This window comes from Amphiura filiformis, chromosome 3, assembly GCF_039555335.1.
Source record: "Amphiura filiformis chromosome 3, Afil_fr2py, whole genome shotgun sequence".
Lineage (NCBI taxonomy): Eukaryota > Metazoa > Echinodermata > Ophiuroidea > Amphilepidida > Amphiuridae > Amphiura > Amphiura filiformis.
In genome coordinates, this window is record NC_092630.1 from 59,052,898 (window position 1) to 59,080,746 (window position 27,849).

The 27,849-nt window shown below is 36.0% G+C and overlaps 1 protein-coding gene and 1 non-coding gene across 3 annotated transcripts; one reads left to right on the top strand and one right to left on the bottom strand.

Annotated features, from left to right (window-relative positions):
* Window positions 1–1,723: 1,723 nt before the first annotated feature.
* Trnaa-agc (transfer RNA alanine (anticodon AGC)) lies at window positions 1,724–1,796 on the bottom strand. The gene has a single exon. It is a non-coding gene; the product is annotated as a tRNA-Ala (tRNA).
* Window positions 1,797–2,269: 473 nt separating this feature from the next.
* Window positions 2,270–27,249, top strand: LOC140148838 (structural maintenance of chromosomes protein 3-like). Of its 2 annotated transcripts, none has more exons than XM_072170915.1 (28): window positions 2,270–2,447; window positions 4,953–5,028; window positions 5,735–5,773; window positions 6,481–6,620; window positions 7,137–7,216; window positions 7,753–7,831; window positions 9,111–9,343; window positions 9,788–9,848; window positions 10,100–10,180; window positions 10,422–10,586; window positions 11,548–11,669; window positions 12,715–12,859; window positions 13,176–13,348; window positions 14,125–14,224; window positions 14,604–14,764; window positions 15,536–15,677; window positions 16,267–16,417; window positions 16,826–17,045; window positions 17,784–17,941; window positions 18,254–18,369; window positions 19,475–19,658; window positions 20,245–20,405; window positions 21,084–21,314; window positions 21,946–22,110; window positions 22,691–22,759; window positions 23,173–23,350; window positions 23,848–23,954; window positions 27,114–27,249. In XM_072170915.1, the coding sequence occupies exons 1-28, from the start codon at window positions 2,433–2,435 to the stop codon at window positions 27,183–27,185; spliced, it is 3,624 nt and encodes a 1,207-aa protein (XP_072027016.1). In that variant the 5' UTR covers window positions 2,270–2,432; the 3' UTR covers window positions 27,186–27,249. The 2 variants fall into 2 exon arrangements, with proteins under 2 accessions (XP_072027016.1, XP_072027015.1); XM_072170914.1 differs by lacking the exon at window positions 27,114–27,249 and adding an exon at window positions 25,393–26,537.
* The last annotated feature ends 600 nt before the right edge of the window (window positions 27,250–27,849 follow it).

Sequence of the window (27,849 nt, forward strand, 5' to 3'; positions counted from 1 at the left end):
GCTCCACTACTTCCACTAAAAACCTATCAGTCATGTTTTGCATTTTTGTTTCTTGTTCCCATCACGTTCTTGATATATACTCTGCTAAAGTCCCGTTTGTATTTTTTTGTCATCTTCGTCATTTGAGCACTTTCGTCTATTGGCTTTTTTTTTACTGAACTCGCGCCCATCTAAAACGCATGTTAGGCGATGTTTATTTTTATTTTTCATGGAGTTGCTTTTGTATCTTCTGAAGATAGCATTTAAAGCCTACAAAGAATATAATTAATTTCTTCAGCGGAAACTGTTAAGAAACTTTGTTGGTATATTTTGTATGTTTCATGATTTTTTTTTTGCTATCTATATAAGAGAAGATGTGTTTATTAAAAGAGATATGACAAGAGAGACATGATTTTTGTGTCTTTACATTTACCATGAGTATGAGGTTCTTTTCTCACTTTCAGCATACAACTACCAGAGAACATATAGGCTATACTGAAGATAGCAAATGCGGCTTTTTTAGGCCTACAAAAGTTAATTCATACATTTAGCAGTTTCATCGGCCAATTATTATAGCCCGAAGCGTTGTGATTCATTACCGGTATCTCTTTTTAATATAATCAGTAAAGTTCATTGTTTTCTATTTTTATGGCCCTTCACGTTCCTGATAATTTCTGCTATTATATAAGTCCCGTTTGTAATTCAGTTTCGTCATTTTAGCATTTATATATGAAAAAAAAAAAATGCATTACATTCGGTTTGTTGGCTATTTTTTGTTCTGAACTCGCACCTAGTTAGAACACGTACACGTATTATGCGGTGTTTTTTAGAATATTTATATTTTTTCATGTGTTTTGTTTTTCTATCTTCTGAAGACAGCAGCATTTACTCCCTCCAGAAAAACACAGCACTAATTTTTTGGGATTAAAAAAATATTAAAAGTGTTTTGCCAAATGAAACATATCTAAATCCTATATTCTTATAGCCCTAACTTGCAATAAAAGTTAAATTTTAATATTTGGCCAATTTTTGGAAACAATGGCCAAAACATGCGTTTTTAGGGTGTTTTTCGTATGCTGTGACAATCAAGTCTAAAGACTTGTACTAGGCCTAAGATTATTACAGTTTATGCATTGTTACTAATTTTTGGAAACGACACGTTTCATTCTTTTAACCAACCACAAAAGTGCACAAAAAAGTGAGAATTACTAACAAAATTTCGGTATTACCGTCTCAAGATTTTGAATGCTTCGACTTGTTCCAAGTCTGTGATTTTTGTGACTCGATTGGCAGATGCCGAAAATGCTTGTTTTTGGCTCTTTTTTCAAGAAATTAGTAAAATAGTGCACTTTTATTTTATCTCCAGTTATAGAACTAAACGAATGATTAGGAATGAGCTATGCTTCATTTGGCAGAAAAATTTGACAAAAAATTATTGCTGCATTTTTATGTTTGATGATTTTTTTGCTATCTTCTGAAGATAGCAATTATGACGGGGTTTTACAATACAAAAGACATATTTAGCTTTTTAATTTTTATCAGCCTCAACTATACCGTACCGGTACCTTTCCACATAGACCTGTACTACCCTGTAGGCCTACCACCATGCACCACCCACAAAAAATATGGCGAAAAAAATGCAAAATGATATAATAAGTGAATATTAAAATAGAGGGAAAGCTGAAATCTGAAAGTATATAATGATGAAGAAATAGGAAAAAAAATTAATAAGAAAAAAAAATTGTGGAGAATCCGGGTATCGATCCCGGTACCTCTCGCATGCTAAGCGAGCGCTCTACCATTTGAGCTAATTCCCCTTCCTGATGTTGGAGTGTCACGTAGTAGTATTTAAAGTATGTACACTTATTCTTTGTTTCCAGTAAAATTGAAAGCTGATATTGTGCAGATTTTATTATTCGTAAAGATGAATCAGAACTTGAATTTTAAAAATACATTAATAAATATAGCTATAACTGTATTAAACACAGAAAAATCCACTAAAATTAGGTTTAAAAAGGTCATTTATATTGGGGGAATTTTTCATTATGGTATTTAGGTTGTAGACCTTTTATACATTTTAGTGTACTATTTCATTAAGATCAAATTAAATGGGAACAATGATTTTTCTAAACTCTTTTGGATACATACTTATACTTTAAAGGATTAAACACCTTTGCTTTAAGTAATATAGAATATTTATTAAATCATTAATTAATTATGATAATAGTTATTCTACCCTTTCCTCTTCTATACCTGTTTTAATAATGGAATCGTCTATTTCCCGCAAAGCGCGCCATTTTGGTGCTTTTGGTTTGTGTACAGCTAAAATTGTGAATTTTATTCTAAAAATTAACATGTATTTATTCGTCGCGAATGCTTGATTTATCTCATTTTGGAATACTAGTAATCGTAATTTATATCGCCGAGATTAAAAACTCTAGAAATACGTCAAGATGTATATAAAACAGGTAAGAAAACATAATGGAATTGCGAATACTGCTGAATTCCACAGACATGACAGAGATATCAGTGTAAAATTATGTTCATGCATATGTATTGTTTTGATATGTACTTTGTCATGCTTGTATCTAAGCTAGGCGCTACCAAAATTGATTAGCATTGCCATTGGCATTGCCGTACAATGTTTACAGAGGTGAAACACTGCCATGACTGCTAAAACAGCAATTAACTCGATTATTAATAAAATTAAAAATATCATATTCATAAAAATAAAATTCATGAATTTGATAAAAACTAACACAGCTCGGCCACACAAGTATAACTAATAAAACTGGACTGCATGAATGATACAGTAGGCCTACTATCTGTCCAACTTAAGACTAAATTACGGTACCGTACGGCAGCGGAGCGTGCATGCATGTTGTAGGTAACCCAGGCAAACCTTACTTAGTTAACACATTTGCTAGTCAGCCAAATTTGCCGACAATGTCAATGCATATTTACATGTACATAGAAATTTAAAACAACTGGCCGAAGAAGGAAACGTACATAAATATGTTTTCTATACTTCACTTGACCCAAATATATGATTTTTTATGGTGATAAGATAAGTCACCCGCACATGGAATTTTAGAGGGATTTGGATAGCAGTTCCATTAAAAAAAGCTGATATCATAAATGAGACTAAGAAACACCCCCGAAATGCCGTTTTGGGGAATTTTGCTAGCTGAAACTTTTTGATGAAAGTCAATCTTTGACAAGATGTAACTTTGCTATGGAAAGACAGTGAGCTATGAAAAAATGGTTTTCAGTTTTGGCTTTGTTTACTAAGGGCTTTGATTTGATATATAAAATGATGCAGTTTGATGGCAAATTTGAATTCACCTAGCATACCTACATGTTGAAGGAATACACAGTCAAGAATAGGCTCCGTCACCCGTTGTTTGGGATCCCTCACAGTCTCCCAAAACATCAAAACCAAGGCGCCCGCTGGATGCGAATTCTTGCGTCCAGGTGCATTTTTGTATTGCTGGACGCAATGCAGGGCTGTCAACTCTCATGCACGCATTGGCCGTGAGTCTCACGCATTAAGCGTCACTGTCTCACGCCAGGTGGTAATCTCACGCCTAGCTAGGTAGTAAATCTCACCAGTGTCCGAAATAAGGAAAATATGGAGGTTGTCCCGAGGATAACTGAAGCATAAATTCTACTTGTCCTCAAAACATTTTGGTTGTCCCTCAAAATGTGTCAAATTTTTGGAGATAAAAGTACATGTAGTGGTTGTCCTGTCCAGGGGATAAGTAACATAGTCCAATATGGTTGTCCCCAATGATTTTTGGACAAGAGGACTTAATTTGTTTTGAACACTGAATCTCCCGCAAAAAGCTGGAAAATGAGTAATTTGTTGTCCCCAGTTTGTCCCAAATTTTGTGGTGGGACGCGCATTTCACAACCAGGTTTTACAGGACGCAGAGTTTTTGAAAGCTAGCAGGAGCCTTGATCAAAATACCAAAAGCGATATACATGTATTGTATACTTACTTTTAAAAGACTGTCTTTTAAATTTATCATATTAGGCCCTTCGCACTTGATTATTAGTTTCCTGTTTACCGCCCGCGTCCAAAATTGAAAATCTCAAAATAATTAATTATTTTATTTTTATTTCTAATTTTCTCCTTTAAAATAACTTTCAACTACTTCTACTTGCCATTTTCTGACTTTAATAATATCAACAATAATGATGAATGAACAAACTTACAAAGAGTACAACTCCACCTTCACTTATTTATAAAATCAAATATTCTTATAAAATAATTAAATGCCCGCTTTAGTCAAAACGAGTCAATAGTTGCTTGTAATAGTTCAAACTAAATAAAGAAAATAAAAGATAATTAATAATTAAAAGTCACCTCATCCCTTTTTCAAAAACTTTAACAGGAAACTAATAATCAAGTGCGAAGGGCCTTATTAGTTTTATTACACACACAAAGTTTTGTCAACTTGTCTCAAAAGGTCAAATTTTGCCAAACTTAATCGCTGTGCAGTCCTATGGCACATCACATGGTTATCGGCGATCATGTTTTTTACTGAAGTTTGGCTGGTTTCCACCAGCGGCATACACGTGACAACAGTCGCAGTGGAATTCAGTCAACTTTTTTGCATAGGTATATATGTGCTACAGTACGGGTACATGCAAAACACATGTTTCTATAGCAATTTCCAAATTTTGCATAGCAGTTATTTTGCTATGCAAAAATTGTGTTTACGTGCGAATCTACAACTTCTGTCATTGTCATCAAATCTCCGCTACCGGTATCACTTTTTTTTTTTTTTTTTAAAAAACGGTTTTAAATGGTTAGGCAAATAACCGTGAATTTACACCCCTAGTACATACCATACAAGAGTTTGCTTGTTTATTACTGGATGACTGATGACATTGCAGAACTTTTAAGAATTGTATTTTCTCATTTTTTGATTGAGAACGTGTGGTTCATTCTGTTTTGTTTTTTGTAGGTTATCATTCAAGGTTTCCGTAGTTACAGGGACCAGACCATTGTGGAGCCTTTTAGTCCCAAACATAATGTTGTTGGTAAGTATATGGCCTAAATGCTGGAGAAAATCAGTCATTAAAATTCAGTGAAATTTATAAATGAGCACTGGAAGTAACCATCAAGAAAGTAACCACAGGCCAAAAGAAAGGTTGTCTCAAACTAAGTATCCGTACATGCGAAATTGGATTTGCCAACAAATTGCCGCTTAACCATACATGATCGTCCCCTTTATTTTTGCCAAAAATCTGCCAGTTTGGCTGCAAAGTGGCAAAAAAGGGGCTCGAAAATCCTGCGTTAGCGTATAGCTTTTTTTCCTCAAATAAAAAAATGCAACTAGAACATACATAGCTTTCTCACCAAATGTTTCTGGGGGGGACTGGGGAGGTAGCTAAATTAAAGCAGTTTGACCACACAATGCAGGAAAACATATTTGGTGTTTTAACTGGAACAGCTTGCATTCGAAAGACCATTAATTTTTATTTATAAAATTAAAAACAAAAGTTACCCTTCAAATCAAGATTTCCTGAAAGTTAGCACCTTGAATTTCCTGATGTTCCCGTCCTTGTTAATTTGTGCATGTTAATGAGAATCATCCTTTCTTATCTCGCCATCACATCAGAACTATTTTTTTTTATTTGTGGACACCTATGTATTGTTATGTTTTTATTAGAGACATGAGATTTTGACAGGTTCTTGTATTTTCATCAGATGGTTTACATTGTATTTTCCCTTCTCCTTTTTCAGTTGGGCGTAATGGATCTGGCAAGAGTAACTTCTTTTATTGTGAGTACTTCTTCATTTGATATTATTACAGTACTTTGTATTATAAACTCATAAGTTGATGGAAACAATATATAAATCTAATCAGCAAGACTTGGCTTCTTGTAATTTCTAAATTGCATAATAAAGTTGGTGTAAAAGTAGTTTTGATTTATTCTATAACCAATTTAACAAATTCAGTTGTGATTTTCAAAGAAGTTAAGGAATAGTTTGTTAGAATCACATACACTAGCTCAGAATTTAGGGGTTCTGAAAGATGTTGAAAAAAAATCAAATGCACAAACATTGCCGTATCTTATAGTGAAAACTCGAGCTTAAAAAAAAAAAAGAAAAAGGAAGGTTTTTTTATTTCAAACTCTAATGGTGACCCGCAGGTCAAATTGATAGAATTACTAAACAGTAAACAAAAAATGTGTAATATATTGAAAATATGACACATGTTGTGAGCCCTTATCTGCTATGGAACTGTGTTGTGGAATAAAGTTCCGGAACTTTAATAACAAGATGAGTTTTTACATAAAATATTTCTGAATTAACTTTTTCAGATGGTGATTAGTAATAGAAAAACATTGAGTGAATGTTATTGTTAAAAAGTGGACTTTGACCAAAATTGAGTAAATAATGAGTGTGCAATTTGTGTGAAATCTCATATAGAGTAGATGTTTACAATGCCAAATAATTTCTTAAGCTTTCTGTTTTATCACTTACAGCAATCCAGTTTGTACTCAGTGATGAATTTAACAACCTTCGTCCAGAGCAGCGGCAGTCCCTGCTTCATGAAGGCACAGGGCCAAGGGTCATCTCTGCATTCGTGGAGATTGTATTTGACAACTCAGATAATAGGATACCGGTGAGTTGAGTGTAATATCTGTGAGAGCATACACCGAGTCGGGTTTGCCTGCCACAATATTTATAAACTTTTAAAATAGGTCAGTTGGTTATTTTGCTTACTTTAAAAAAATATTTTGCTACATACAATTTAAACAAATGCAAGTTCACCACAAAATATGATAAACATATATAGTGATTTTCAGGTTTTTCAGGCTCGTTTGTTTATACAAATGTATCAGAATTGTGCGGTACAAATTACAAACAGGCAAAACATTTCGCTAATGTGATACCAAATACCCAGGGTACATGTATATGAAAATTCAAATATGAAAAAAAAAATGAGATTTTAGGATTGGTGAGAAAGGTCAATACAAATCTTTTATTCTAGGCCTTGGCTTAGTGCAATGATAGTGTATTGAGAGATTCATCGTAATCAGTGAATTGAAGCATTATTTTGAAGGTACTTACATAAAATTTGAATGATTCATCAGCAGTTCTCCAGATTAATTTGATTTCTTCACATTTCTCCAATTAGATTGAAAAAGAAGAGGTGACATTAAGAAGAGTGATTGGTTCAAAGAAAGACCAGTACTTCTTGGACAAAAAGATGGTCACGTAAGTTGTTAATTTGTGAATTTGAATTTGATATGGTTTAGAAAAGTCTTGTAAATATGGCTGCATGCATGGATGGAAAAATAGTTCATGGGAATGCAACTTAAAGTTCCCTTTAAATAAGTCAGCGTTCCTCTTCCTATTATAATGTATTTATTTATTTCAAGCCTAAACTTTCCCTCCAAACTGGGAACAGGATTCACACATTCCTGGCCTTTTTTAGGCCTTGCTGCATGCCTTTTGTGTCCACCAGTGAATGTCGTCTATTATACATGTACCGGTAGCTCATACTTGTTCAAATGAAAACCCATACCTCAGAGATGAGATTCTTCCTCTGATTAAAGGAATTCCTCCTTTTTAATTATTTCTTCCCTGTACATAAGTTTTTGAGATTCATTAATTTTCCTTCTTTTTGATGCTCTTGCTCTTTTTTGATTGAACCTCCATCTCATGACTGATACTTGTGTATATTATGGATTTCTACCATCGTCAGTTGGAAATTTATTAAGATGCATGTATTGTATATTTTTAAATTGCAGTAAGACAGATGTGATGAATCTTCTTGAGAGTGCAGGGTTTTCACGCAGTAATCCATACTACATTGTCAAACAAGGAAAGGTAAGTTGTGTCGGACCTTTGGATTGTGCAGGGTTTCACATGCAGTACTAAAATAGGATTCATTTGTTACTACATCCTGTATCAATATAATTGTTCTCCATCGGTTTGTGGTGCAATGCCTGCTGCTTCCAAACACACCATTGGATCTACTTGAAATGACCAGATATTTGAAATGTGGGTTAAGTTTAAGGTAGGGCTGCTAAGAATACGCAATTGCGTTATTTGCGCCGCAATTTGCGTATTTGGGCTCCAAATGCGTTTTTTTGACATTTTTGAAAAAATCTATACAAAAATATTTTTTTTTTTTTTTTTTTTTTTTTTTTTTTTTGCGATTTTTAAATTGTTTTCGCGGTTTTGGAGAGTCCCTGGACCTAACATCAAGTGCTATCATCATTAAAAAAATAAAAAAAAAAAAAAAATCGGGGAAAAAAGTTGCCAAAAAATTCCAAGTTTGTATCCAAATCGGACCAATTTGTAACTTGTGTTCACTTCAAAATCTATATAAGATATAGACTTGTGCACAAAACCAATGCATTTTTATATCTTCAATAGAGTATGCAGTGAACACAAGTTACAAATCGGTCCCATTTGGATACAAACTTTTTTTTAAATCAACCACAAATGATTGCAGTACTTCACTCTAGGTCAAGGGACTCTCTAAATCCATAAAATTTTTTTTTAAACCAAATTTTTATTTTTTATTTATTTATTTTTTTTTCAAATTTTTTTAATGATGGTAGCACTTGATGTTAGTTAGGTCCAAGGACTCGCCAAACCCGCGAACAAAAAAAAATTAAAAATCGAAAAGGAAAAAAAAGGATTTTTTTTTATAGATTTTTGTTTTTTTTGGAAAATCTGGGTGCGTTTTTTGGCCTCGTTTAAGGTCTGGTCATTTCAATAGGATCCAATGGAGCTGTTTAGCATTCCTGTTGTCTCTGTGATTTACTAAGTTTGTTCAGTTTATATAAGGCGGAAAAAAGACTCATAACACCATGTATTGATATAGAATGGCATGCACACAGTTGGGCACAATGCTTACACTAGTTGTACGTTGCGTAATGCGTGACTGGCACACGATTATATGAATTTACACGAACGTGAGTTGGGACTTTATTGACGCATGCAGTAACAAAAGCTGAACAATTTCCGCCTTATATAAGCCAAACAAACTTTAATGTCCTGATTTTATTTATTTTTTTAGAAGTCTCTACATCATGTATTGTATTTGTATTGAATGAAGCTTTATCAATTCTCAACCTTATCTCCAAATTCGCTGCAGATCAATCAAATGGCCACAGCACCAGATTCTCAGCGCTTGAAGCTCCTTAGGGAAGTGGCCGGTACCAGGGTATACGATGAACGCAAGTCAGAGAGTCAGATCATCTTGAAGGAGACGGAGGGCAAGAGAGAGAAGATTGAAGACTTGTTGAAATACATTGAAGAGAGGTTGCAGACATTGGAGGAGGAGAAAGAAGAATTGAAACAATACCAGAAGTGGGATAAAATGAGGAGGTAATCTTGTCTCTAGTGTTAATTTCTTGTTTGATTGTTTTATTTGTGTATGTTATTTGTTTATTTATCATGCAAGGGAGCAGCTATGCCTCTCCAGTCTGACACCCTTTACTTCTTTTGGTCGTACACTGTAGAAAGCACAGATCGTGGATGATATACCTGATTGTATATCTTAGAGTCTGTAAATTGTAAACACCACTTGCTGCAGATTGTAAGTGTGTGTTCACAATGATTATCTAAACCCCTTAGTGTATTTGAAGCATACATTGTTTGATAACGCAGTGCCACTGATTAGCTGGTATTGTGATGTGCCCATATTGGCAACAGCATTTTAAGCCCTGTCCAGTTGGCTTATTTTGATGGCTAAGGGAACCTTTCATTTGCTATATTATTATTATGATATGTAATAACATAAAATATTCATTCAATGTTGTTATTTTCTAGGTCCCTGGAGTACACAATCCATAATCAGGAACTGATGGACACAAGGAAGAAATTAGACGATGTAAGTTGGTTCTTAAGAAGGCTAGAAGTTAATTGTAGGATGTGATAAACTGGGAGATAAAACCATTTGATTACGTTAACAGGTGATTACGCCTCAAAGTGTGTTATCCTTTTTGAGGCTGTAATTTAAGTGCATATTCTAGAGGTACTATCCATCTTATCAATATGCAAGTTAAAAAGTTCTCTGATTTGTTAGATTGTCAATTTCCCATGAGTTCTTTTGAAATAAAACGCTTTCCCCTTCCATTTCAGCTTGCCAACAAACGAGACAACAGTGGAGAGATGACAAGGCAGCTGAGAGATGCACAGGAAGAAGCCTCCAAGAGGATTAAGGTATGATAAACAAAAATGTGATGTGATCAAGCAAAATCTGAAGGTATGGCAAAATAATGATCTTGTCTAGTAGGGAATCATTCATAGAAGTTAGGAGTTGGGACAAGTAGTGGTGATTTGCTTGACAGTCAATTAGACACCAGTATTTTAAATTTGTATTTAATTGGATCGAACATTCCAAACAGCACTTGTGAAATGTGGTGAAGAATTTCAATATTAAAACTTTCCAACCTTTTTACAGACCATCAACAAAGAATGCCGAGAGCTGAAGAGTCGAATAAGGGCAGCCAATGAGGAGCGAGATCAGCTGTCCAATGAAAAACAAGATCTGTTCAAGAAGCGTGCCAAACTGGAGCTGGTGCTGAAGGATTTACAAGAGGAGGTTAAAGGTGACGTAGATGCTAAGGTTAGTTGGTGATCATTAATAGGGAAGCTTATTACAAAGCAGCCATCAAGGTCTTAGCCAGCCATACGTCTGCCCGTCTTTAAGACGTGCTAATCTAATTTTAGACGGGTAGATTTAATGGATTTTACAGATGTGATAGGTCTAAAACAGATGATTTTAAGGGTATATGAACTTGGGACTAATTCAAAGTGACATGTAAAGGCCAAATCAGGACATATTTGAACCCAGTGACCCTTCCATGGGTATAGACAAATTGTTTTATATTTGAGGGTCAAATTTTGGTATAGATTGGACGGGTGGTTTCTGATTTCAGGCTAAGACTCTGGCAGCCATACAGGGTGCCTGAGAATGATTAGTAGCGGCATACATTACATCATATTCAAAGACACCCCAGTATCAATACAAAGTTTAATTGTCTAATATTTGCGATATAATGTTTTTAGGCAAGATGGATCTTGTGTTTTGCACATCGAGGAAAAGATATAGTTAACTTAACCATGTTTATTGTCAGGTAAAATATCAGAAATACCATGGAAACTATTGGTTGTATGAATTTTTATTAAACATTCTGGGACACCCTGTAGTACGGTTTCAGAATGAAAATCGTACAAATGGCACAAAATCAAAGACAAGGGGATGATAATGAATTATAAACATATTTAAAGTCAGTTGGAATACAAAATGTGGAAGTTCAACATTTTAACGCACTTCCATAGTACATTTTGGCCTAGTGCAGTTAGTGATGTCAGGGCGTTGGGATTACTGTTTTGTATGCATACAGTGCTGTGTGTATTTGTGTGCCAAATGAATATATCACCAACTTGAAAGTGATTTCACAAGGCCAAAACTCTGCAGACAAAGTTAATAGTTTTGTTAAATTTTGAGTGACATCCACTATGTTTTTAGCTTTTAAAATGAAACGGTTGTTAACTGGATTGTTGTGTGGTTGGATTTGATGCAGGTTGTCCTGGAAGAGAAGCTTGAAAAGTTAGATATGGCTATCAATGCTAAGCAGCAAGAACTGGAGGATGTGATGCCACGGTATGAGGAACTCAAGAAACAGGAGGAACAGAGTACACAAAGGTAAGGACTATCGGATGCTGAGGGCTTACACAAAATGTGACACAATCCAATCCAACTATAAAGCCAGAGGCGGTAATTGTGAAATTCGGGTACAGGCAAAGATAGAGTGGAATAAAATACATATATAAAAATTGGCATTTGTAAAAGTTAAAACTATACAGCCAAGTATGATAGGGATGTTAGCAATACATACTCAGGTACTGAGCATGTAGATTATAATAATAAGCTTTTGTTTTCAAAATTGCCTCCTTTGGCCTTGTTGGATCAGATGCTGTCACAATTTCTTAGCACTACCACAACCTTCTGAAAGAATCCATCCGTAATCATATTCAGTAACACATTGCAGACCAACCATATTAGTTTTGCAATCGTAAGACAACAATGGATTTGCGTAGTGCATGTTTAGGAAAAGGTATATACCGTAAAAACTTGATAGTTAGCATATGTGTTTACTATCAAGCGCTTTTGAAAACATGAAATTGTACCATAGTCTGGTGCTTTACCAACTGAGCTAATGGGGTTGAGACACAAATTTGCAGGTTTACTTGTGCCTATATAACTATGTGTATTGTGTATCGATGATTTGCTCAAAACCCTTTAAACTTATGCCTTTTGCGGATGGGGCTCTTCATGTTTGCATGTTTTAAAAGTGCTCGATAGTAAGCACATATGCCAATCATTGAATTTTTACGATAGTAATCGGTATCCCAATCATGTTGTTGGTTAAATTTAACTTCCCAGAAACCATGGCAGAATGGATGAGCATAAATTGTTTTGGAACACTGTGTATAGAGTGTTTCATAAATTCTTGACACTTATTGTATTTGCATGTTGTGCCAAAATGTTTCCGGCATTTGACCAACTCAACAGACCAGTTGCCTGTAGAGATCTGGGTACAATTCTGGTTTACCCTGCGCAGTGCGCAACCTATTTTTTTAAGGGTTAGGGTTGGGGTTAGGGTTAGGGTTATGCTTGTGCGCAAGGTATACCATTAATTATTCTGAGATCTGATGGTATTATATTTAATCATGCTTGCTCTTACCAGGTTGCAAGCCTGTGAGCAGAGACGCACAGAATTGTTTGCCAAACAGGGTCGTGGAAATCAGTTCACAACGAGAGAAGACAGAGATAAGTGGATCCGTAAAGAACTCAAATCACTCAACAAATCCATCAAAGACAAGGATGAACAGGTATGTAGAACCTCTGAGTTTGAGGAGCATTTTAAGTGGAGAGAAATGACCTTTCAGATATTATCGTTTGTCACTTTTTTCCCAAGTTATTTTAATGATAAGCGGTCAAGATGTTACGTAATCTTAACAATTTGGAACTTTAAACAAATTTATAGAGTAAGGGGTTTACTTTTTAGAAATTATGTTTTAACCTCAAGTCTTTAGGAAATGTACCAGACCCACTGATGTAACATGCAGGTGTTTTATCGATGTTGTCCCATACCTTGTGTATATGTTATTGGAGCATTAAGTCATTAATTTCACTTTCCTTGATTAGATTTCACGACAAAGAGAAGACATCACCACAGATATGAAGAGGAATGAGGAGCTGGAAGCACGCATGGCCAAACTCAACATTGATATAGAACAGATGAAGGACACAGTGGAGGCATCCAATCGCGGTCATTATGACCTGAAGAAACGCAAAGATGAACTGCAGAATGAGAGAAAGTAAGTGATGTTAAGATGAGTGTGCATAAGAGACATTTTTAAAATATTAATATTATCAATTAAAAAATATTTACAGCTATAACGACTACCAACTGAACAGTGTACCCTGTGCTTATTAATGCAGCAAAGGCCAAAACTGTGCAACATTATTGTCATCTCTGTCAAATTTGCATTTAAAATGTTTGTATGCACTGCTCTTAGGCCTAAAAAAAATGTTTTCTTGTCGTAACCCGATTGACCCTAAAAGTAGGCCTGACCCTAGACTTTTTTTTTGCAAAAAGAACAACAAAAAAATATAGAACTGAAAATAATCCCGAACTAAAAATCCCGACCTACCTACCCTAATTTTTTTATGTTACGCCAATCTAAACAATTTATTTTTTGAGGTTTTAGTGTGTTATTTACGAAGTCATTACAGAGAGCATGCTCAGTAGTTAGTTAATTTGATATATGGTGAAACAGCCCACAGGTACCCTGATTGATCTCAAACATGGCAGAGCATTCTTCTGCTGAAGTTGTTAGTCACTCCTTCAGTTGGCAGTGTCTGATGAGTGTGAATGAGATGAAAGTTTCTAGCCTGACTTACACCTTCCGTGGTTCATACCACAGCTGTGTGATTTTCTGAGCACACGCTTCATCTTTCGACACTGTTGCTTAGATTTGTGAACACTTGAATTCAAATAAGCTGTCAGTCTTACGTATAAGAATAATACCCAAATGTATAATTACTAGCGTGTGAAATGTGAATTAAAGAAAAAAATTCTTCTCTTTCTCAGTTCTCTTTGGAGGCAGGAGAACAGTATCCAGCAAGAAATAGCAACCACCAAGGATGAACTTCACAAGAAGGAACAGACATTAAGATCGATGACAGGGAAGGTAGGTTTGACTTCATTGATTTTTTTTAATAAAAATTATATGAAAATATATTGAAGAATACTAGCACTACAAAGTTTGTAAGGCATAATTTGATGGCACTCTGGAGAAAATGGAAAACAAGTCAAGAAGATGAAAATGTTGTTTTGAATTTTAAGAAAAAGACAATTACCACAAAACCACCAGTGAGGAGAGAATTGGAAAATATATTGTTGCTGCCATCACCAACAAAAATATGTGTTGCAGAGAATGTGGATCTTTTATACTTTTATTAACTTTTATTAGAGAAATTTGTAACTGACTCTTTTAAGTGCATGCATTACCGAAACAAGTGAATTTTTTAAAAAAGATTTTATTAATATTAATTTTTATCTCACTCCAGGCGGTGCTCCGTGGTATAGACAGTATCAAGAAAGTACTGGACACATTCCGTAACAAAAATATTCACAAAGATGTCTTAGAGGGTTATCACGGTATCCTGATTGAGAACTTCCAATGTGCATCTAGGTTTAACACATGTGTAGAGGTTACAGCAGGAAGCAGGTCAGTCTGGCTATTCACTAAGATGTATTCAAAAAGCTTATAATGGTGTTTTGATTGAAAACTTGTAAAAAAAGAATCCAGCTTGAACGCAGCAAGAAGCAAGTTATTTTCTGCAATATGACAGAAAATTTGTTAGCATTTAATCACCAGGAATTTATCCTGCATACACCAGAGCCATTACATGTATCAGCCAGCAAGAGTGATACTTGAAAAGTATGCGGTTGTTATCAATTGTTACAGTGAAGATTTTGGATGCCATCCAAACCGTAATGCTAATTGACCTTTTCGATAAATGCTATTAGCCTTTCCGAGTACACCTGAGATGTTGTCATTTGATGTCAGTACACGTCACGCTGATGTACACATCGTTTAGTGAACATTGATTCTGTGCATTACAAGGTGGTGTGACGTCAAATGATGACATCTCACATGAACTTACAAAGGCTTATGGGATTTACCGAAAAAGGTCAATCTCAACCTCCTAAACCTAATGCTGGTTGCATACTTTCATGCCGCTGAGCGGCGCAATGCACCTCTCTGTTTCCGATAATAGGCGTGGCTTGCAGACGAAAACATTTAGAATCGTTTCATGTTGTGAATGTAACAACACCGAATGCATTAAATATTGCGAAGTCCAATTGGCCGTGTGTGAAAGTTGATAGCTAGCCAAGATTTGAAGTGTATACCTTTCACTTAATTATTTAGTAAGACATTTAAAAAAAAAATTGTATTTATAACAATTTTGTTACGTTCCTTTTCTTCTTTCTTCAGATTATTCTACCACATAGTAGATACAGACATTATAAGTACCAAGATCTTAACAGAAATGAACAAGAATAAGCTACCAGGGGAGGTGTCCTTCATGCCACTCAACAGATTGGAGGTCAGGCCCACCCACTATCCAGAATCACCAGTAAGTACACATTTACTCAAGTTTTGTTAAGTTAACGCAGCATCTAGCTCAGTCTGATAAAACTTATGGTTGAAGAATCTCAGTCAACACAAACATCATGATCGTCAAATCTACCTCCTCATGAATGTTTAAGTACACAGGAATATCAAGTCTTCTGGAATTCCAGAAATAGGAGCTATAAAAGGGGTGACAGAGTCATTTTTGAGGAATTGAATTTATATATTACCCACTTGCATCCCTGATTACTATTTGGATGTGCACACTGCAGGACTGAATCCATTCATCTGCTTAATGGTTTCATTTAGCCTGTCCTGAATCATTCCTGAAAGTATCTTTTGTTATCATATTACACCCTACTTTTTACGATGTGGGACAAGGGTGTTTGAAACAGGAGTATGAGGAGCAATGGAATGCTTATCGTTTAAAGCTGTATTGCAATTTACACCCCAAGGTTATATCGCAACAGGCAAATTGTGATGCTCTGTACAACTTAATTTGAGGTCTGTCTGCAGTGCAACAGGCACAGAGAGGTACACCAACTTGAGATTGCTGTAAATAACACAATTTATATGACTTTGTTTCTTTGTAGGATGCACTGCCCATGGTATCCAACCTGACGTTTGACAAACGCTTTGACTTTGTCTTTGAACATGTGTTTGGTAAGACGTTAATCTGCCGCAGCATGGAGGTAGCAGCACAGTTCTCACGGACGCAGAACTTGGATTGCGTGACACTGGAAGGTAAAGGCAACACCTTGCTCCACATGAAACTCTGATATATTATGTTAAAACGCGATGTATTCATAAGTCACACTTAACACTACTTTATTAGCTGAATATAGTTACATGCTTAGTTTGAGTAGTGTAATTGTGGAATGTAGTATGCCCCAACCCTAATGCTTAACCTAACTTGATTTTTTTGGGCAGATTAGATTTTGCAAGCAGCTATTCCAGTTGAAATCCATACATCCCCTATATTGAAGACATGACCTTAACTTCCTACACAGGGTGTGTGAAAATTCAATATTTTGTAGTCGAGGGGTTTTAGGTTCAGATAATGAATCCCAAGTACAAGGAAGATACTGAATATTACATTAGTGTGTCATGAGTTTAATACAAATATTCCAAATACCATCACATCTTTTGTAGGTGACCAAGTAAGCAGGAAAGGTGCTATCACAGGAGGTTATTACGACACTCGCAAGTCACGTCTGGAGCTACAGAGCAGCATCGTAGAGCTGCGACAGAAACTAGCTCGTGAGGAGCAAGAGTACGAGGAGTTGAGAGATAAACTTTCACGGGTAGAGGTTGAAATAACTACCATGATGAGTGACATGCAGAAGATAGAGACCAAAAATAGGAAAAATAAGTAAGTAGAGCCATTTTTGAGATGTCTCGTTTCCTCCATAGATTTGATCAAAGTTAAGACATTGTCTGTTTTCAGGTCGGTTGAATGGATGGTTCTGTAATCTCTTTTAAGTAAGGTCGGATGGTTTGGATTTTGTTTCCTTTCTGGAAGCCAAAATGACCCTAATATATCACTGAAAGCTTGACAAATCTGACAAGAATTTACATAACATAACAACAAGTATTTATATGTGCCTTTGCCTAGGGATTCAAGGCGCAAGAGAAAAGAAAACCAAAACCAAACATTTGATGAAATGTTTTGAATTTGATGAAATGTTCTGAATTTGATGAAATGTTCAGAATTTGATGTTCTGAAATGTTCTGAATTTGATGAAATGTTCTGAATTTTTCCCAAAATTTTAGCTAAATATCAGATGATTTTAGCAAAATTAAGAAAGAAAATTTATTCCAAAAGGCAAAATCTGGGTCGGGTCTGTAAAACGTTTTTTCATTGCCAGATGGCTAAATTATAACTAAATATAACATGCATCTTCGCAAGTCTGTGATATCTTTTGTGCTTGTGTGCTAGAATAGTTTGTTTTGCCAAGGGCTGAAAATAACCAGGATATAGAGAGGTTCAAGTTCGATCTTGGTACCAACCTGCCAGCACTACTTAATAGATAACTGTTGTCAATGCGTTGACAAAATGGAAATAACTGCTCACTGATTTATTAACATCACACTGCTTGATTTCTTATAGGGATATCTATGAGCAGATGCGAAGTGATATGCGCATCATGAAGGAAGAAAGCCAGGTCATCCAGAGGGCGCTCACACCCAAAGAGAAACGTCTGTCTAGTTTGCAGGCCAGTCTGGAAGCTATGAGAGGAACGGCCCAATCATTGGAGGAAGAATTAGGTAATGTTAGACACAGCTCTGTCTGTTTATAGTAATATAATTTTTTTTTTCTTTTTAATCAAATAACACAAAATCATTACAAATCAACCTCATTGCTGCACAAACTTACGATTGTGTTATAAACCTGTTTTGTAATTGCTTTGACAATTTATATGTAATTTGAGGCATGTTTGTTTAAAAAAAACTTAGAATTGCATTCTTTGTGATCAAGTTGGCGCTTTAAAAATCTGAAGTAATGATTCTTTGGGTTCACAGTGAACATTGCACATTGAATTTTAAATAATCCCACATCATTTTGTCATTGCATTGCAGGTACTGACCTTCTGTCACAGTTAAGTGTAGCGGATCAGCGTGAGGTAGATCAACTCAATGATGAGATCAAGAGCTTAAACCAGAAGAACAAGGAAGCACTTGCAGAGAGAATTAAGGTAGGGATAAGTGTCTTCAGGGTCATCACATATGAAAGCTGAGACATTATATTGGGTATCAGGTTTCGTATAAGCGGTATGAACAAAAACATGGTAGTGTGCTAGTTTGCACCCTGGAAGTCATTGCGAGGCACATTTTTGCTTCTAGAATCCAAACTGTCAAAGTAATTGAACTCAAAAACTTGAAATAAGGTACTAGATTACTAGAAACAAATTAGTTTGATTTTTCGACTGGCCATCGATGCTTGGTCGATCCTTATTATTTATGAAATCAATTAATTTACTATTGTTAATTGTGATAAAATAGTACCTGTAATGATATTGACCAATATAAATTTAGCATTAATTCTGATTAATTACATAATAGTTTATGAATTACAAGCATCGTAGCAGCATCAACGGTTGACCTAAAGATCGAACAGATTTGTTCCTGGTGCCTAAGAATGTTTCGATGGTGTGCCTCAATGTGAGGTAGATAACACCTGTGTTGCAATTGGAACACCCACCTTTAAACAAAGTAACATCACCCTGGCAATTGTGAACATCCTGATGAGGCTGATCTTGCTCCCCATTCCAGAAAAATATAGTACTATTTTTTTGGGATTAAAAAAAATATTATCATCAAGTTATGCCAATTGAAACATAGCTCAATCCTAATCATTCATTTAGTACTAACTGTAGATAATAGAAAATGTTGTTACTTTAATTAAATGATTGGTTATATGAATGAAACATGCTTTTTCAAAAATTAGAATGCATAAATTGAAACTAGACTTCATACAAGTCTTTAGGCTTAATTATCACATCATATGAAAAACACCCTAAAAATGCACATTTTTGGACCTTAATTCATAAATTTGGCCAAATAGTGTAATTAAACTTTTATTTCCAGTTAGAACTAAATGCATAACTAGGATTGAGCGTTGTTTCATTTGGCAGAAGTTGATAATATTTTTTTCAGCTCAAAAAATTAGTGCTGAATTTGTGTGGGATGGGGAGTAGTACTCAAGCACTGTTGGCTTCTCGTCTGGTCTGTTGGCTGAATTGTTATAAATGAGTGAATAAAAATAAGTTAGAAATGCTTTGTTAATTTTCCTTTTTCCAGTTGGAGGGTTTGAAGAACAAAGTTTCCAATCAGTTATCAGGTAACCTGATGAGAAAGAGGGAACAGCTGGTGATGGAACTGCAGGAAATCTCTGTCGAAGACCGCAAACAGAAGTTGGAGAACAGCACTCGAGAGCAGCAGTCACTGGAGACTGCGGTAGAGACCAACAAAGCTAGGTTGGAAGGTATGTCATGTTTCTTTGTTGTGTCTAAAGTATTCAGCAAATTCCTTCACAACTGCTCTACTTGATTATCGCGTAAAAAGAACTAGGTCACGCATTGCTACGCAGCTTGATCGGCGAAGGAGATGCTGATATAGATGTGATGATATGATTCAATTAGCCAATGAAATCTCACTTCCGTGTTTATGCTATAAACAGTTCCAAATTGGCAGACCGCTGAAGAACCTTGCCGAAAACTATAGAAGAGTCCAAGAGGACTCTGTATACAATAGGCTTATGTATAGAACTAGGGGCAGTCTGCCAATTGGATTGTTGCGATGGGGAACAAAATAGTGTATTCCCAACAAACAAACTTGTTTTTAAAATATTGGTTTTAGTCAAAACGTTTTAATAACATTTTAAATATCGGGTTATATAGAGATGAAAACATGAAAAGACACTACTACTTACAAAATGTTAAATTAATTATTGGCAAACATTTTTAGCATGAAATTAAACCCCCGCAAAAACTTTCCATTATACAGTACACAGCAACAACTATCAAGTGAATGTCAGTGTTATTTATGATATTTTCTTGTTCATTTTGTAGACATTGAAAGTACCTTAGATGGGTTGAATCGTGATCAAGGTAACAAATTGGGTGACTTAGACGACTGGAAGGCAAAGGAGAGAGAGTATGGAGACAAGATTACTGACGACACTAAATCATTAGAGAAGATGACCAACAAGCAGAGTTTGCTTATTAAGAAGGTAAGCCACAGTGCAATGGTACCATTTTGTATTAATCGCTATTTTTTAATCCATAGGTTAGCGAAAGGGTAGTGGGCTAGACAGACTTTTGCATAATACACAATGCAGCTTTTCTCCCATCTCGTTTTAACACCTGTGTGAAAAAAAAAAAAATATTTGAGTTCATTAAATACAAATTTGAAGTATGAAATATTTGAGTTGAATTTATGTACTTGATGTAAATGTTAACTGTAATATGCAAGAATAATTGAGCCAGGACAATTTATCCACTGACTGTCCGAGACAAAGAATGGTTAAAAACATTTTAGTTACAGTCACTAAAGTTGTTCTGCTGCACAACTTAAATCATTATAATAATGTCTTGTGTACCTTGTGTTGTAAGTTGAACATTAAAGTTAGTATAAATCTACATACGAATAAAGCAATGAATGATTGGCATGCTTATAAAGTGCATTCCGTCAAATGACCCCAATGTGCTGAACAAAATCTTACACTACAACTTAAACTACATATAATGCAAAGAAACAAAATATACACCGTCTCTCCATTGTTAGTGACCCATCTTTTCGACATTGTCCTATGAACTCTCACCCTTCTGTTCAAAGTCTGCTTCCATGTCAAAATATATATCAAAACCCTAAATGCTTTATATGTTCCTTTGTATTTCTTTGTGCACAGAAAGAGGAATGTATGCACAAGATTCGGGAGCTTGGTTCGCTGCCAAGTGATGCCTTTGAGAAGTATACCAAATTATCCATCAAGCAGCTATTCAAGAAACTGGAACAGTGCAATGCGGAGCTGAAGAAGTATAGCCATGTGAACAAGAAGGCCTTGGATCAGTTTGTCAACTTTTCAGATCAGAAGGAGAAACTTATCAAGAGGAAAGAAGAACTGGACAAGGGACATGCAGTAAGGATTCAAGTCTCACTTGTATTTAATAAGGGGAAAGAATTGTTAATGAACTTTGCTGCCAATTAGTACTGATCTTTAGTATTTTGTACTGATTTGACTAAATGGGCTGTTGCAGTTGAAATCCATACACACCCTATGGAAGACATGACCTTAATCATGTTATTATTCCACACAGGGAATGTGAATGGGTGTCTCCATTTACAATCTATACCCCCTGTGTGGGAGATTAAGTTCATGTCTTCCAAAGGATTTCTACTGGACTAGCGCAATGATACTGACAAAATTTTGGAAGAATACTGAAAATGTTTGTTAAGAATACAGTTGTTGACACAAATATGCTATCTTGAAACCAAAACAGGGCAAGATTTGCCTAATGGCGCGCTTGAGCTTCTTTGCCTTGGGCTAAATTTCATGTGCAAATAAAGCGCTCCCTCCTCTGAAATCCCAACAAGAATTAAGGTTCTGGTGGGAATTTTACGGGAGGGCACTTTTACGTTGTGCCTAAAATGCCACTTACGTCAAGGGAGCACATAGCACCATTAGGCAAACCTTTATGGTAGTTGAACTTGATTTAATACTTGAACAAAAGCTACCATGATATTGACCATGTGATTTTTTTTCCTGCCAGGCTATCACTGACCTAATGAATGTATTAGAATTGCGTAAATATGAGGCCATTCAGCTGACGTTCAAGCAAGTATCCAAGTACTTCAGTGAAGTATTTGCATCACTGGTACCAGGAGGTAGAGCTACATTGGTGATGAAGAAAGGAGATAGCGACTCATCTCAGGGAGTAAGTCATGCATCTTGGACCCTATTCTCGCCAACAAATTCCTTCATTCGATCTTCATTGTTCAATTATGATTGAATGAAAACATCATTTTTATCTTCATTGAATGAAGCGATTTCTCTTGTGTGAACCGGGTCTTAGAAACCAAGTGTTCTATGTAACCTGTAAATATAATGAATCGTAAGAGTTATCGGTACACTACTATCCTGGGTAGTATTGTGGCTGGAGGTACATGCATTGATTTTAATAGTTCATAACTAACCCAACAGTAGAGTAATATTGATTAAATAAAAATAAATCATATTGCCTATTTCAATATACTCAAAGGTCCAATAGATGATTTCTTAATTTAATCTGAACTCTAGAAATTTATATAATATGCCAAAGCAGATATCATTGCCGGAAAAATATCTAAGGTCAGAATTAGGATTAAAAATCCTTACATGTTTGGTTCAAATTGCTTTCTTTATTATCAGTCTTCGCATCAATTTTTATGTAGGCACTGATTTTGTGATCGATCTCCAACCTAAATAAATATTACCAACAAAAACTTGATTGTAGATGTGTTTGCCTTTTCTTTCAGCTGGACAGCGAGGGTTCTTCACAGTCTGATATCCCGCTTGTAGAACAGTTTACTGGAGTTGGAATTAAGGTAAGAACTATGAAGAGCAAGTACAAGAGTCTGTTTTTGTCTGGCCTGAACTCTGTTCTGGAAGAGACCTTGATAATAGTAAGACTTCAAAATCAATCATTGCCAGGTCAACCGGTTCAAGCTATCTGTGTTTGGAACCACGATCATAATGATCGCAACACAAAGGCAATGGGTTGCTAACAGGTGTGCAAACCAAGCGTGAAGCAGTAGGTATGATGTATTCACTATGATGGCAAATACCATGTGTACAAATCTAATTGAAAACGAGGAGTTTTTGCTGCAGGGAAAATCTGCAACAGGAATTTGAAAAAGACAAAATACCTAAAACTCAAGATGTAATCATGTGTATGTCTGGTTTGGGAAACAATTCAATTTTTAAAATAGTTTGAAATCAATTGTCTTCTACCAAACAGGTGTCGTTCACAGGCAGGGCTGGTGAGACCCGTGAGATGCAGCAGCTGTCTGGTGGCCAGAAGTCTCTGGTAGCATTGACTCTGATCTTTGCTATCCAGAAATGTGATCCTGCACCATTTTACCTGTTTGATGAAATAGACTCAGCCTTGGATGCCCAACATAGAAAGGCAGTAGCAGGTAGGTAATCATGGATTGGTGGAGAGGGGTGGTCATTGGAGAAAAAATTGGGAGGTGATATCCCTGTTACCATTCGCTAAAAAGATTGTTTCAACAGCAACTTACATCCCTGCATTATGGCATGTCAAAGAAGAATGGTTTAATATGTTCAAGTGTAGGTCGATCCTTCATGTAATTATTTTGTGTAAGCTAATCCTAACCCTAATCCTAATCATAACCCTTATCCTAGCCCTAACCCTAATCCAAACCCTAAACTAACCCTAAACTTAACCCTAACCCTAATTTCGTGTAAAATTATATGAAGGTTATTGAAAGAATAACCCAAGTATAGCTTAAAATGATGCAGTTTTATTGGTCTTTACAGAGCATGAAAGAGGAGGAATCGAGTATACAATCTAGTAGTTTTTAAATGAAATATTTGTGTTGTAACCAAAGTATCGCAAAGAAAAGATGAGTGTAACTTAAACCATTTCACTCTTGTATACATTATTGTGCAGATATGATCCACAAACTGTCTGACAATGCTCAGTTCATCACAACTACATTCAGACCGGAGCTCTTGGAATCCTGTGATAAATTCTACGGTGTCAAATTTAGGAACAAGGTAAGTTGATAGCTGAAAAGTTAGGCTTAAAAGGGAACGAGGTGTGGGACTGTGGAGTAGCTAAACTTAAGATAACATATTCGCTTGGATGACAATTTTGAAACTTTTTAAAGTAAACTCATTGTGTAGAGCATGAAAGTTCATCTGCGTTGGTACATTAATGATTTAAATTTTAACTTTGATTCTAAACACAAGAAATTAATTTTTGCCATATTTGTTTACCTTGCTTCTGAAAATTACCAAATCACAGTTGTATTTTGTTAGTACAAATGTAGTTCGGACTGTGGAAACCTTTGTATAAACTATATAAAATAATATTTCCTGTGGAATAAGGGGGTTACATGTTTATAATCATTAAATGGTGGGAGAGCAAACTAAATCAATGGTGGTGTGACCTAACTTAATATATGCTTCACCTTTTCGAAATTTTGATGGGTTCACTAGTATCCACAACATGCTCATCTACCAGGGGCACAGTTCTTTAACCTCAATACATTTGTACATTTATTGAATGACATTTGAAAATCGGGGTACAAAAACTCATACTCTGCAACTTAAGGTCAAATTGTGTACTATGATTGTTTAATTGAAGTTATTGGGATGAGGCCATTGTGGTCCATAGTGGTTAGTGCAAGAAGGATCAATCTGCAATAGCTGCCAGGTGTCATATGTGTACAATATAGAATGCCAAATGTCTGTAGGGCAGCTATTGCAGATATGGCCATCTTGTACTGATCCCTCTAATTTGCAGCAGCAATTTCATAATTTTTGTTTGGGAAGGGTCTTCAAAACATTGATAGCCTTTCCTTTATGACTAATAAAAATTGGCACACATTGCATCATTATCAATGTTGTAAAAGTTGGGAAAAGGGTTTATCCTTAGTGTAAGAGAGCACAAAATACTAATAGGATTAAAGTTAGGGTTAGGGTCAGGATTTAGGGTTAGGATAAAGGTTAGGGTTAGGATTAGAGTTAGAATTTATTTGGTATTCTCTTACATGAAGGATACACAGGGAAAAGGTTGTTATTAATAATATGCCCACCAGGACCAGTTTAGGTTGATTACCCACTGAAAGAACTCCCAAGTGTAATTCACCTTTTCGGTAAATCCCTTAAGCATTAACGGGTAGACCTGTGATGTCATCACAACGATGCACACATCGTTTCTGCGTACTACACTTCAAGGTTTTGAAATGCTCAGTAACGATGTTTGCTAAAAGATGTGCACATCGGCATGATGTCAAATGACGACATCTCAGGTCTACCTGCAAAGACTTATGGGATTTACAGAAAAGGTCAATTGGATCCTCATATTTGAACTGTCCAGTTGTGTCATGCCGTTACAACCTGCCATACTGATGCTGCTTTTGCTTGTGTACTTGGCACTGCTTTGCATGCTTAACCTTTCCACCATCTGATTTGCTGCCCCATCTTCTAGGTGAGCCACATCGATGTCATCAGCAAGGACCAGGCCCAGGACTTCTTGGAGGACGACATAACCCACGGCTAAATAATAACCGGGCTGATTGAATTCAGTCAAGACCGCACTACGAAGCCCTTACTTAATCACGAAGCACACCATGATACGATGAGCGAATGGAGTGGCACTACAAGTTCATAATATGCGGGGGTCAGGACTTGAGTCATACGATGGACAGGGCGATTCGTATGGCCGTGTACAATACAAAGTTTGAAGCATTCACAACTGCATAAACTTGACCTCCAAGTTGGTTGTTGCCACTCTACAAAGTAGACTCCTACCCAAGTTTTTGATCTTCAAGTTGATTGCTACAAAAGGGTCATCTCTGCTACTGACCCTGAAGGTTCCCTTGCTATGTGTAAGAACGAAAGTTTTAAGGGAGCTAGTTGAAGAGACTGATTGGCAATCATAGTGATCGACCCACCGTGGGGTGCTTTGTGATTGTGATATCGTTTCACAGCTACTATATTTCTTCCATGATGCATTTCTTCAGTTTTAATGCAGCTCTAGCTGGGACAACTGTTTTTCAATATTTATTTTTTTCTCTTTTGTCAATTAATTCTGCTTCTAAAGCATGATAATTGCTTCTGGCTTTTAACTCATGTTGGCAGTAATTAAGTTCCCTGGACAACTAATGTAAGCCTTTAATGGGTTATTATAATTGAAATCTATACACCATGACCTTAATTTTCCACACAGGGAGTGTGAATTTCAAATGGGATTACCGGAATGGATATTTCCATTTGAAATCTACACCCCCTGTGTAGGAGATTAAGGTCATGTCTTCCATAGGGGGTGTATGGATTTCAACTGAAATTGCCCAATATGATGTCCTTGGTGTAATATCTGATAAGAAAAGTACATATTTTGTGAATTTGTCTGTGTGACATACATGCGCATACACACCACGCTCGGTATCAATGTCAAACTTAACCCAACCAACCTTGGTACAGAAACAGGTAATGTGAATTGGATACGTATATGATATAGTTACAGCTTAGAGAAATAAGGCACATGTCTACATTATTCAAAGTTGAAATTTTTAAACTTAAGAGTGCACAATTTTTCTGATCAGAAAAATTCTGTATAAATTCACGACTCAAGTCTTAAGCCTTCTGCAACTTTGTTTGCGCTGTTTAAGACCAGCATATTAGTCTTACAGATGTTTTGTAGAGAAATTTGCAGTCAAGAACCAAACCCAGGAACTACCTTTTGAGAGGAGCGGGAGCAATTGCTCCTCTACAGCTCTTTTTGAGTGATTTATATCTCCTCTGGATGACTCGATAAATTCTTGAAACTTTAATGACCACAGGTGCAAGCAGCTCTTGTAAAGCTCTTCTTGAAGAGACCAGAAGAGCATTCTACAGCTCTTAACCCCATTTTCAAAAGACAGCCCCTGCAAAGCTCTTGGTAGAGAACCAAAAATACAACATCTGATGTGTCGGAACAATGTCAGACTTATACTTATACTTATACTGGCCTTAAACATGTCGATCTACGTATTGATTTAGTTCATTTAACTTGCAACTCATAAAAGGAAGATACTTAGGGCATGTACCTTATTTCTGTTAATTATATCAAATGCATGGTTGAATGGAGTAACTAACTAGCGATTTTGTTGTTTAATGTGTTCAAATGATGAGATGGCTGGTATTTGTTTTTCTCCTCACTACATATAGGTGAGCCATATTGATGTCATCAGCAGAGATCAGGCCCAGGATTTCCTGGAAGATGATCAACAACATGGTTAACTCGTTACCATGGTAATTCATAAGTGTGCATTTCGTCAGCTGTGTATCCCAACACACCCCAACATATGTGACTCCTCGCCACAACTGAGCCCGGATGTCGCCAGTGCCACTATTGAGATATGCTCCATCGAACTTACCAATAAACAATAGGAAAGAAAGGATTTATTGACTGTTTTATTGATTTTTCACTACTTAAATGTCAAGTACTATAGACATGATATACATCATTTTAAAGCTAATTTCAAGCAGAATATTTTGGTTGAATATCTCAAAAATGATGATTGGCGACATCCGGCTCAGTTGTGGCGAGGAGTCACATATATGTTGACATGTCAAATGCGATGATTTGTTATTAGCAGGGCAAATCATGCAGGGGAACTGCTTGGAATTTTATTGACATTCCACAGATCAATTTGGCATCAATTGTTTATTTTACTTCGTGGAGTGTTTATAGACCATTCTTATATTGGCAATTTCCTGCTTTGATGTGGTGAACTTCGATAGCATGTATTATAAACTAACGAAAGCGATGTCAAGAATGGTTACGCATGATTTATAAAATATCAAAATCGAGGTCAAGACGGTATGATATCGATGATCACCCCATCAATGACAGGAAAGTGTCAATTATACGAATGGTCCAGAAAAGTATCAAATCTGTTGG